General features: G+C 45.7%; 1 protein-coding gene across 1 annotated transcript in view; it reads left to right on the top strand.

The window, feature by feature from the left end:
- Positions 1-13,012, top strand: part of PAPPA (pappalysin 1) — a 187,598-nt gene that overhangs the window by 143,403 nt on the left and 31,183 nt on the right. Inside the window, exons 15-18 of the mRNA XM_069873425.1 lie at positions 4,343-4,526; positions 6,900-7,110; positions 7,714-7,885; positions 11,628-11,775. Coding sequence (XP_069729526.1) covers positions 4,343-4,526; positions 6,900-7,110; positions 7,714-7,885; positions 11,628-11,775 — 715 coding nt within the window. The remainder of the gene's footprint in view (positions 1-4,342; positions 4,527-6,899; positions 7,111-7,713; positions 7,886-11,627; positions 11,776-13,012) is intronic.

Raw genomic sequence — 13,012 nt, forward strand, 5'->3', positions numbered from 1 at the left:
CACATTTGTCTTCCGTGTTTCACTGAAAGGCAGAAAAAAAAAGGGTGAACAGAGAATTAAAAGCAAAATTTTCAAAAGCACCTCAGAGGTGTAGGGGCACAAGTCACATTTCAAATCAGTCCTTTACATCTGAGGGGTCTTTGAAAATCTCCATAATAGTTTCTGCACTTTCTGGCCTCCGTGTCTTCTGAAGCCACAGTTTTAATCAGGATTAGGACAAAAAAAATCATTTATCTCTGCTCTCTGAGAAGCTTCCGTTCCCAAATTCTGTTAAAACTCCATAAAATCACCAAACCCTAAATCTGTCAGTGCTATGTGCAGTAGGAGAAACTGTTCACTGTTTGAAAATGATAAAAAAGTGGAGCTGTTTAGAGACCCTTAGGCTCTCTCATCCTCAGTTAGGGACTCAGCAACAACAAAAAATAGGGTTTACACAGTGGTGGAGCAAAATCCATCATGTATCTTCCTCACAAAGAAGATCTTGGGATGTTTTAATTTCCCCCCTACTTCTTCTCACCCTCCTGACAACTCTTCTCGCCCTCTTCCGCCTTTGTCTTTCACTGCTTTCCTCCCCCTTGTCCTTTGCCAAAAGCCCCACTCATTCAGTTACTTGTTGTCATCTCTCCTTGAAGCTACCACCACTGCTGCTCTGGTCAAGAGGTGTTATTTAAAACCCAGCAGCTCCCTAATGTTGTGCAAAGGCATCATCAATCATGCCAGGAAAAGAAAGCGCGGCTCATGTGGGTTCAATTAGAGGCGCAGTAGTGGGCAGAAGTGGAAGAACACTTAGAGGGGAGGGCACAGCTGTTCATTTTTAAGGAGAGGAAACTTCACATGTGAAGCATCGCTTGAAGAAGGAGCCGGCTGGGATCTTGGGCAGCAGGAAGGAGACATGAATTCTCCCAAGCTGTTATAACTCCTGAGGAACAAATCTTTCTGGCAACAGATTTGTTTAAGTTTGCATCCTCTTCACTGTACTGCACACTGTATCTTTGGAGGCCCTTCCCCCCCCCCCCCCCATTTTCTCCTCCTTGCCCACCCTCCCTCCTTGCGTAAGCCTCTTTTGGAAGGCAGGACATAAAGGGAAGCGGTTGCTGTGATGTCAATCAAAGCAGCACAAAGTGCCCAAAGTGACAGCTAATAAACCAGATGAGAAAGCCAAGTGCTTCATATGGGCTGCTGTGAGCTGGGTGACCTTGTCGGATCAGACAGGCGAAACAGGCACTTGCCTCCTCCAGCTTCGGGTGGGAGATGTGCAGAGGGAGACACAGATGCTGCCACAGAGACCCAATGCTGGATCTAAAGGTGGCTCTGCTCAGATTGAGTCGATTGGAAATACCCTCAACGTGAGATGTGGTGCTGGGGAGAGCTGAGCTCCTGCTCAGCAGCCTGGGGTCCTGTCCCTGCCTACTGTCGTGATCCCACCTGCAGGTGGGACATTGCAAGAGGGAGGAGCTGAAAGCTGGTGGGTGTCATCTGCACTAATTTCCAGGACTGGGTTCTCCTCTGTGCTTTTAGTCAAAGCAAAAGTCTTTGTCTGCGTTGTAGGGAACGATCTCTGTTAGGTTCTGCTGCCAAAATGCATGTGCTCTTCTTGCTTAAAGTTGATGATATGATAACCAAGCTCTAAAATGTGCAGTTATTATGTCCTACCTTGAAAATCTCAGCTTCCATCATACAAAGTGTGGAACAGATTACTGAAAAAAGCTGAGAAGCTAGGGTCTTACCCACATAGCAACAGCTTCTCAGCATGGGAGCGGTCTCGCCAATGTGTCAGGAAGAGGAAAAGCCATACAGTTCTGGAAGAAGGTGACTCTTCTGGGTTTGGTTAGTGGTTTTGTTGGGAAAAATACCATGAGGGAAAAACCCAGAAGCGAAAATGTGTAGAGATGGTTTTGTTTTTTTTCCCATCTAGAACAGGGGCAGAGATAAAGTGCAGTGGGACCTTAGCTCTAACGAGGGATGCCCCCAAAGAAGGGGTAACCCCAAGCATGCTGCATTTCCAGCAGGCTGTAGTATCCGGCAGCTTTCTGCTAACAAAGACCATGGCTGCAGCCAAAATTCCCTTACAGGAGGTAGCTTGGGCAAAATGGTCTTGCCCAATTTCTGTAAGATGTCACTGTCATGCACAGATAATGCTTCTGGTTTAATTTGTGTTTTAAACTCCAGATTCTGAAAATGCACTATTTATTTATGGAGAGCTACCTCTGATGTGCAACTCTGTCACTAGAGGAACTCCCTTGTGCACCATGCTGTGTCTCAGCAGCCAGTATCAGCTAGTCAGAACAGTTATTCATTCCTAAACTAGATTGCATCAGCAATAATAACCAAGTTATTGGAGTAGAACCTCCTGTGACTGATAGAGCTTCCTTATGCTCGGTGTGTATCCAGCAAGACAACATTTGGATTGCCCCTGATATCTATAGCTTGGTTTTATTTTTTAACCTCCTGATATTGAGGTGCCCAGCAGCTGTGGTGCTGGAGCGTTATTTGATGATCGCATCTGTTAAGGGAAACGGAGGCTTCACTGAATACTGGAGCAGTCCAGGCTGGAGTGCAAATTTGGTGGTGATGCTGCTGTGTGTATGTGTTCTGAAGGCATGGAAATGAGTTATATCATCCCTTCATCTCTGGACATCACACCTCAACCTCCTGGAAGCAGAGGCATCTTCAAGTCATCAACTGTCTGAAGAATATACATACTTTTTAGTGGTGCTGATATTCTGATAAGCAACAAAGGCAGAATTAATAGCCACTGGGGAGCAAAATGGGTAGGAATGAAAACACGGAGTGTCACTTTATCTGACTGCTCCGTGAATCCCAGAATGTGCTACTCTAAATTTGTTGAAAAGACATTTTTTTCCATCAACAGTGGTCCCTGTTTAAATAAACTCCACAGTCTAGAAAAAGGGGTTTGTGCCCACTTGGGAAGTGTCCAGTTTCTCAACTCTGGGACTGCTTTTTCCATTCTGAATGCAACCATATATCAAAGGGAGACAGGTCTGAACTTCTGTTGAAACCATTAGGGTGTTTTTGCAAAAAGGGAATCCAGGTCCCTTTGATGTGTGCTAGAAAAATTCCCCTTCCTTTTATAAACCCAGATCAATGGTCAGCGGTGCAAATCTCCTGCGAGCGTACCAGCCCTGAATAAAATATTCCCTGGAGGCAGAGGAGTGCTGCTGCATGGCTTGGTCAGATTCCTCACCAGTACCTTCCCCTTCTCGTGTTTGGATTTCTCACACTTCTTTTTCTTATGTCCTTTTCTTTATTCTGGTATGCAAGGAATAGTCCTACTTTCAAATTCATCACTTTAATAATTTTCCCTTTTTAATTAGAATGTGGATATGTTGTTTATTCTGTTGTCTTTGCCAACATCTGTTCGTCCTGTGGTCATCCAATAAATTCTTCATCTTAGCCTTGGACGGATGGCTCCTTTATGTCGCCCTCTTTTCTTTCTCTCCCTAGCACATCAGGATTTCAATCTGCTGCATTGTTTGGGTTATTCTTCTATCCCTAGAAGAGTAGCTTCTGTGTAGCTGTGATGGTAGAGTGACATCGGGGAAATCAGAGCACAGGCACTGACTCTGTATTTGACCTCTCTTCTTGTGATTTTCTGGACCAAGTGCCAGGTGAACGTGTGGGCAGGTTGCTCTTGAGCCTGTCCATCACGAAGTGCTCCAGGAAAAAGTCTGTCTCTCAGGCGTGCATGTCCCTGGTGCCAGGACAGCAGGGCCCTCATTTCATTCGGAGCCTCCGGGAGCTCTGACAGTAGAAGCCATAAGAGCAGATGTCAGTATCTGAATACAACACTGACATAGCCCAGGCCATCTTGCTTGGTACCCCAGTCCAAGGATGATGTGAAATTTCTTCTGAGAGCCTTGGATGGGAGTCCCAAATGGGTTCATGTCAGGCTGGCTTTTACTTCAAACCCAAGAGTGATATTGACTACTCAAAAATACGTGGGGATCCCCTTAGAGTGGCAGTGTCACTCCAAAGGTGGTGGAAATTGGGGATAACTGTCAGCTCCAAATAGCTTCAGCTTGCCCACTTTAGCAGGGCAGAGCAGCAGGCTTCCCAGTTTGTATCAGAGTTTGGATTATTTGTAGTGCTCCACTCTTTCCAGTGAGGCACTTCAGCATCTCACCTCAGAGGTGACAGAAATATCTTGGTTCTCTGACACCACTTTGGTGTTTCTAGTAGCTGCTGTCTACGTGATGATGGTAGTGATCAAGCCCAAGTTTGTTTAACTTGTGAGTCAAAATAATGGCTGTTATTAGTCTTGAAATGGTTTTGCTCTCTCCCTTGCTGGCTGTGGTGTCTGTAGGCATGTGTCTTTTTCCAGATGGAGTCCAGCATCACCATGACTTGCACAGATGGGAAGTGGAACAAGCAGGTGACCTGTGAGCCTGTGGATTGTGGTATCCCAGACCAGTACCATGTCTATCCAGCCACCTTCAATTGCAGCGAGGGGACCACCTTTGGCAAGAAATGTTCCTTCACTTGCCGACCTCCTGCACTTCTGAAAGGTATTGGAGGGTGTCTGTGCAATGACCTGGAGGTAACTGTGCTGCTAACACAGACGGCTCCTCGTAATATATGTTTCTATTGCTGTTGTTTTAGAGTTACTCATGATATTTTAAGTATGAAGAATTATGAGAGTCTATGGGAAGGTTTATTTATATTAGAAGTTAAGTTCCTTTGCGTCTCCCCATTACCTTTCTTTGACCTTTCCTTGATCACGGCTGGCCAGGCAGTAATGACAGTGAATATTGCTTCCATACAACCAAAACACGGAAAAGTCATGGGGATAAATCAAATTGAACTCTCTCATCTTCTTTCTCATACTTCCTCTGTTTTCTGTGTCTTCCATGTATTGGGAAAGGCAGGAGAGGACTAAAAGTCTCATATGCCCATTGCACAGTTCCCCATCACTGTTTTTCCTTTTTTCCTAATCCACTCATCACCCTGTCCTTTTCCACACTCATCTTGCTCTACCTCTGACCTTTCTTTCCTCTTCTTGTTTGGGAGTTTCTACAATTTTTATTTCTTAAAAGTAAGACACTCTGCTGCCTTCTTTCCTTTTCTCTCCCATCTTCTTCTTTGCTGGTAGGTTCCCTATTCACTGCAAATCCCAGAAGAGGTATCTAAGTATTCTTTATTTCAGTGGACGGATATCTTCATTTCTTCATATTTAACCAAATGGCTTAATTCTTTTAACTCAAGATTAGGAAAGTAGCAAGCAGCCAACACACAGTGCCAATGCACTGATCGAATGAGAGATTTTATCAAAGAATTCCCTTTTTCTGTTCAGAGAGACACAGACATCTTCAATAAGAGGTGTTCTTTCACTGAAAATGCCTGCATTTTTTTTGACAAAGCAGAGCAAATAGTGATATTCATCATGACCAAAAAGAGCTTCAGCAGATGACTCCAGTGGGGGTAGCTGGAAGGGTGATAAGCAATCTCCAGGTCACAGGGTGCAGCCGTGATGTGTAGCATCACTTCCCTTTTGTCCAGAAACTCTGTGAGCTGTGAGGTAAAGGCACAATTTGGTGTACAGCCATCGGTGATGACTAATAGATCTTGCCACTAAGCTTCTGGAGAATGGTGTTCGAATGACTCATGCCTAATTCAATCACTGACGTCATGACAGCCACTGTTGGTAATGTCACAGCTTATCACTTTACAGTGGCAAGTATGATATCACCACGGCTGGTCTGCAGAGCTCCTGCATGAGTCAGAGCAGAGGAGCATGCTGGTGCTCTAGAAAAGGCCTCCCTTCTTCACAAAATGCCTCTGCAATCATCTGCAGTTGGGGAGGGGAAAGAGAAAGCCAGGGCTGATTTAATGCAGCTTCTCTTATCTTTGTGGATAGGGTAGGAGGGTTCCTCCACATACCTTCCTGAGCCTTCCAGAGCCTTTTGTTTTCTTCTTCTTTGAATTCCAGACTCATACATAGGCTCTCTTCCTTTCCTCTCAGAGAGATGGCATTGCTCTGGGGTTAGCAGTTTGTCAGTATTATTTTGGATAACTCCGAAGCTGGCTTACTATTGAAAATATGCCTTGTGGCTTGAGTAGAGTTCCTGCAGCAATGCTCGGGGATTTCAATAGAGTATTAGGGATTTTTGAAGGGTTAGTGGCTCATAGCTGTGCTTTGTTTCTTAGGAAAAGCTTATTCCTTTTCAACATACAGTATAAAATAACAAAGAATGTAAAATATACTGAGACTAGGCTACTTTTAGCTTAACCTTCTGAAGTCAAGTAGGTCATAGCAGAGGCAAATAGGTCTATTGTACCTTTTACCTTTGAGGTGCTGGCCAAGAAAGCTTCCTAAGGAAAATGATTCTCTAATGATTATTATGAATCGTATTTATCACAGTAGTCCCTGAGGACTGAAAGTCCCCAGCTGAGAGTGGCTCCTCATTGTGTTGGAGTAGTGACTCTAATACTAACAGATGCTGTTCCAAAAGGCTCCAAATTGAAATAAAAAGGACAGATTCAGGGAAAAGATATAACACAGAAGCAGAATGAAGAGTGTAATGGCACCAAACCTTCTGTTAATGACATGACTTTGGAGAAGAGGGGGTTGATGTATGAAGCCAGCTTCCTTTCAGAGAAGAACAAAATAAGAAAGAGAAATATAGAAGATTACAAAGCCAATGCATTTCCCCCATCCTATAGCATTTCCTGAAATAAATGCTGTCTGCTTGTCATCCAGAAACAGAGTCCTTAATGATTTAATGCTACCATCTAGAAAGAGAAAACACATAGGACAAACATAGATGAATTTTCAAACCAACTACTGAGGTGGCTTTTGATATATAGGGTGTAACGGCAGTTAAAAAAACCTAAAACCAGTCCTACTGAACACTGTTAACTTTGCTCACTGTTCTTCTCAGGAAACAACAGCAACTTGACCTGCATGGAGGATGGACTGTGGTCCTTTCCAGAGGCCCTGTGTGAACTGATGTGCCGGGCACCCTCCGTTGTCCCTAATGCAGATCTCCAGACCACTCGTTGCCGTGAAAATAAGCACAAAGTGGGCTCGTTTTGCAAGTACAAATGCAAACCAGGTTACCATGTCCCTGGATCCTCCAGAAAAGCAAGAAAGTACGTGAAAAAGTAATGCCATGCAGTCAGCATAATTCAGAAAGGCATCAGTTAAAATGATTTTGGGAAAAGGATGGGCTGTTTGTAACAGATTGTATGTGTCTTAGGGAATATCAGCAATTCCTTCATGCAGATACTTGTGCAGTTCCAAGGGGATTTAGGCACCTAGCTCACTTAGGCCCCTTTGAAAATCCATCCAGTGCCTGAAAAACAGACCTTACCTTAGAAATACCCCTTTGATACGGAGCCTGGGGAGTCCCCTTTGAAACTCTGCAGGAAAGGGTTAGTGCTATCGTATACTTTTGACTCTGCACAAACCCACTTCAAGCCAACCACAGGCTGCAATCCTGGGAAGTGGAGTTTTTGGGAGATGTGTCCAAGGCTGAAAGAGGAGTTTAGGCTGGGCGGCTAAATGTTGGCTTTGCAAATAATCGTTATTTGTACTCAGAGACCTCATGACGCAGATTCACAACTTGTTCCTCAAGTGTTAAAAGCTCAAGCACACCCATCCCCTTCAACTTGCTAGCAGAGCTCAGAGGCTGTAGAGGCTCTTAGCTGACTCAGCCGGTCACTAAATGGTCTTGTTTTTCTCTGCATGGAAAGGCGAGCTTTTAAGATCCAGTGCACACAAGATGGCACTTGGCTGCCAGGCGCTTGCGTGCCTGTTACCTGTGACCCTCCACCTTCCAAGTTCCATGGGCTCTACCAGTGCTCCAATGGCTTCCAGTTCAACAGCGAGTGCCGGATCAAGTGTGAAGATGATGACAGTCAGTCGGTGAGTCTCTCTTATCCAAATAACCTCAGCCCATAAAAGCTAGCTGAGAAACCCATAGAAAGTTTTTATCCTGTGTTCTGCAAGCACCCTGATCTTGGAAGGACCAAGTACCATTGAGCTCTTCTGAGACCAGAGACAAAGAAATGGAGAAGGGAAATACGTAATTAAAGTAGAAGGAGAGGGTTACTGCTAGTAGCCTGGAAATACTATTTTTATGACAGGAGCAATGGTATTAACTATTACCCACAGAGGACTAGCAGTGAACAACTTACTGTTTTCCAGACTGGCTGAAAAATCTGCCTCAGTGGCTTTATGATCTAGCTAGGAAATACAGAGTAACAAATGAAAGTAAACAGGGTGTGAGTCACCCATGTGTGTCCTGTTTCTTCATTCTGTTTTTACCTTGCTTTTCTCTCCAATTCTTTTTCTCATTATCATTAGATGTATGTGTTCCATATGACAATGCCCTCTATACAGATAACAACTATTCAGGGGAACTGTCTCTAAACTTTCATGTTTTTCTGGCTGTGAAGGTGTCATTTGGCATCAAGGGTCAGGTCCTCATCTGGCATGAATCAGCGTGTTGCCTTTGACTTCTTAGGAGCTCTGTTCACTGATACAAGAAGGTCTGGCCTTTAGTACCTTGTTTGAAATGCTTAGTTCTCCTCACCAGAGGTGATTATACTTTGTGAGATAAGTAGCTTCTCCCAGAAGAGCTGCTGCTGCTGCTTAATACACTTGGGGGTAGAAGTGGGGATGTAGAAGCTGCTACCTTTTAATAGTACTCAACATTCTGAGAGCATAATAAAGAGAGACCAAACCTGCCCTAGGGCCAGTGATCTGAGAGATACCTCTGCTACCTGCTCCAAATGATAAAAAGCAATGTCTGTCCTCATTCACTGCCCAGTCATCCTGCCTTCTTCATGGAGACAGCAGGCAGAGTCCTGGGGTTTTGCATCAGGGCACCTGGGACAGGTTTGCTTGTATAAGACTTAGTGAGATTATGAGCCTTGTGAACTGAGAAGTTACACGTATGTGTGCAGTCTGGGTGTGAGCTCTGCAATACAACTTCTGTGGCTTTATGCATCTACCACTTGCTCGGACTGGTCAGTGAGTCTGAAGACAGCGCAGGGAAGCCAGGGCACCAGGGTAATGACAGCTGGTGTAACTGGTTTGTTGCTTTTAAATGAGCTGGATGTGAAGAGGAGCAAGCAGTGGAGTCAGAGTTACAGCAATAATGAAGTGAGCTCTGGAAACTGAGAGATACAGCTATGTCTCTATTCATGGTAAGGAAGAGCGTAGTGACTGTTCAACTGCAAAAGCACCTTAAGCAAGGGAGCAGATAACATCTTAAGAAAGGGATTTGCAGAGAAAAGGTATTTCCAGATATCCCAGCAAATAGACTACAGAAAAAGAGAGAGGACTCCTGGCATGAGGCAGAACCACTTGAGAGGTGTTAATTATTTAAGGATTAAACCCCACTAAGTCTCTCTCAGCTATATAAGGTGATAATGCACGTTGCATCCAAGCAAGAAACCCAGCAGGGATTTTCACAAGAGATTTTGCAGGTCAGGGAATGATGGACAGTATGTTACTATAGCAATGGATATCCTGGGATCTCTGAGGATGTTGCAGAAAACATATAATAGTACCCTCAAGCACAGCCAGCTCCCAGAACATAAATCAGGTTTCATGGCTCACCTTTAAAAATAATGCTTGAACCCTGGCATGCAAATTGCAATGGAAGTGCACCACACTTGCTAAAGCAGCAAATTGTGCTCAATTATCACTTAGCAATCTCTTCCCAAATTTGTCACCGCGCTGAAAGATCATTACTCAGCTGTACATATGGCATCTCTTAATCACCAGGAACGTAATGGTCATTTAAGCAGGTACCTCCCCTGCCACCCAGAGCAAGGGTCTTCCATTTCTGAATATTGTGCACAGATCATATGAACAGTCAGGTCTAAATTAATCAGTCTCTGCCAAACTGGCCCTTAGGTGAGAGTCACCGAGCTGGATCACACCCTGAGTCCATCTGGTCCATTATCCTTTCATATGATTTTCTAGCAATGGCCAGATGTCTAGAGAAGGGGAAGCAGGTCCCACGCAGTAGTCTGATGATAAGACCGCTTTGCATCTCACTAAACATTGTGTTCATCAACAAAGCTGAGCAAAAAAAAAAAAAAAAAAGCATTAGGATATTAAGTACAAGACTAATACTGAAGGCTGTGTGATCTTCCATGCTGGTACCAGAGGCTTGTGCAGATCCTTGTACAACAAGGGGTGTGTGTCATCGAGAAGAGCTCCTAAGAAAGTTCAAAAGCCCTCCTGGCATCCTAGCATAGACAGCATATGAAAGCATCTCCAAAGATATCAAGAGCAATCTCCAAGAGCAGGGTGGGTTTGCAGACAACATGCCTGACATGTAGAACAGGAGAAAAGAAGCAAAGATCCTGCATGGTTCTCCCACCCAGCAGAGCCACAGCGGGAAGTTTGGAGCCCAGCCACACCAGACATCCTCCTGTTGAATGTCCCACATTACCCCATGGCAGTTAGGCTCACAGATCCTGCAAAACAGCTTGTGCAGAAATCCCCAATGCCGTGAGGATGGATCTGACAAAAGATTGTCTGTGCACTCCTTTGTTGTTTCTAAAGGGCGTGATATTTCCCCTCGGACTTTGGTATTCATTCTTCAGTATCATACGGAGAATCTTTTCTATAAGAGAAATGTCATATTTTATTCCTTGCCCATTCCCACTCCAGAGGATTTTTCTCTCCTTTCCACCTGCCTCTGTGCGTGTCTGTCTCAGCCTCTTCACTTGCTGTCACTCAAGGCAGCCAAGCTCTAAAGAGCACGTTCTGCCCTGCTAAGCATCCCTGCTCATGTCCTGCTTTCCTTCCTCCTTCAGCTGGCCTTTGGGGGATTCTTTCTTTTTCAGGATAAAGATGATGTAACTAGTTAGAAAATGGGAAGAGGGGAAAGGTTGTTTGCATTCAACATGAACCTCTCCACAAGGAGAAAGCAAGCAAATGGGGTGCATGCACGTTTATCATAACTAGAGTGGGTCTGTTTTAAGGTAGAGACCTTACAAGGGCCTTGTAAAGGAAATGTGTTGCACAGAAGAGGTGTCGGGGGGGTGTGCACGTGTGTGTGTGTCTGTATGCAATGTAGGTTTCCTGTAAGGACGTGAATCTGTTAAAGTGAGACCAGAGGAGGCCACAAAGGTGATCTGAGGGCTGGAGCTCCTCCTCTTTGAGGACAAGCTGAGAGAGTTGGGGCTGTTCAGTCAAGAGAAGGCAAGGCTCCAGGGAGACCTTAGAGCAGCTAAGGGAGATTGAGATGAGATCTTAGGAAGAAATGTTTTCCTGTGAGTGTGGGGAGACCCCGGCCCAGGTTTCTCAAGGAAGTCATAGCTGCACCATTCCTGGAGGTGTTGAAGGCCAAGCTGGATGGGCCTTCGAGCAACCTGATCCAGTGGGAGGTGTCCCTGCCCAAGGCCAGGGGGTGGAACAGGATGGTCTTAAGGTTCCTTCCTACTCAACCCATTCTATGATTCTATGATTTTTCTTTTATTCTTTGGAAGAAAACTCCTTGCCCCCAGGACTGTCAATCCCAACCAGGGGCTCTTGCAGCTCCAGCACAACTTTCCTCCCAGCTCAGCTCTGCCCACTTCTCACTTCTCAGCCTGTCCTTGCTATTGTTTTTGTGACCATCCTCATAATGTCCTCTTATTCCCAGGGCCGTGGAAGCAACGTGATTCACTGTCGGAAGGATGGCACCTGGAGTGGCTCCTTTCATCTCTGCAGGGAAATGCAGGGCCAGTGTGCGCTGCCCACGCCACTCAACAACCACCTGAAGCTGCAGTGCGCCAGCGGCTACGGCATAGGTTTGTGAGCATCAGCCCCATCCCTCTGCCATGGGGAAATGAAGCTCTGCCGGGAGTAGTGGGTCAGGAGATGAGGAAGAGGATGGGGACGGGATGGAAAAAGGAAGGATTCTGCAGTCCTTGAAGTCCCCTTCTCCTGTAGATGTGTTTGCTTGAGTGAGAGTCTGCAGTGGGAGAGTTTTCAGGGAGCTGCTTTTAGGAAACATGAAGCTTTCAGAGGCCAGGCGTCATGTAACATGCTCCGATCGCCTGCTCCTTGCAGCGCTTCCAGTTTCATCGTATCCCTTCTTGGCCAGCTGGTTTTAATAGGCAGACAGTGAGGCAGACTATGCCAGAGACACATCCAGTCCTCAAAATACAGACTGTACCTGCATTTGCTCTAATGCTTTCATAATGTCCCCCTCCTTCAATCACACACACAACCCAGAGGCTGAAAGGCAGGAAGCTGCCAGGGAATTGTGGCAGCAGGAGAATTCAGGTCTCTCTAGAAAGAATATGAGAACAGTGGAGCATCCCCTTTGGTATGACAGTTGTTTAGGAGATGTTGTGAGGGTATGTTTTCCCTCTTGCTTCTGAGGCACCTGGTGACTCTGTAAGGGGTGAAAAGCATTGGGATGCTTCTTGTGCTCAGCTTTGCTTTGTGTCACACAGGCAGTGGGTGGGATAGACTACATGCTGAATTGTACACACTGTGTTGTGTTTTAAGCCCCTGTTTTAGAGGTCTCCCTGCTGTAAGGGCTGCACCGGGAGCTGCACTGGTTACCACCCACACAGACCCATCAGGCCCCTTCCTGCAGTCCCATTCCCAGTCCCTGCCAGCTCCCTCCTCCCTCCATCCTTCCCTTTGAACTTGGAGAAATTTCCTCATTGCGCAGCTCCCTCATTATATCGCAGCCATGCGAGGGACCACGAGCCTCCTTGTGTTCCCTCCCCGGGGAGGAGAACACGACCTGGATGAGATCACTGCTCTGTAATGATGCCAATTACAGATCATATATCAAAACAATTCCGACCCGCTCCTTTCCGTAAGCGTAAATAGCGTGGTGGAGCGCAGGAGAGTGAGCAGCAAGCAGACTGTGGTGACTCTTAATGTGGCAAGGCGTTTTGCCCTTGAGATGAGGTTACCTCCCTGAGCCAGCCAGGTTTTTGCAAGGAGAGAAATACCCATTCCTGGTTTGGAGAGGAGCATCTCAGCACTGGAAGCAGGGGGGTCTGCAGCTGCCTAGGCAGAGGGAAC

Source organism: Phaenicophaeus curvirostris, chromosome 20, assembly GCF_032191515.1.
Source record: "Phaenicophaeus curvirostris isolate KB17595 chromosome 20, BPBGC_Pcur_1.0, whole genome shotgun sequence".
Taxonomy (NCBI): Eukaryota; Metazoa; Chordata; class Aves; order Cuculiformes; family Cuculidae; genus Phaenicophaeus; species Phaenicophaeus curvirostris.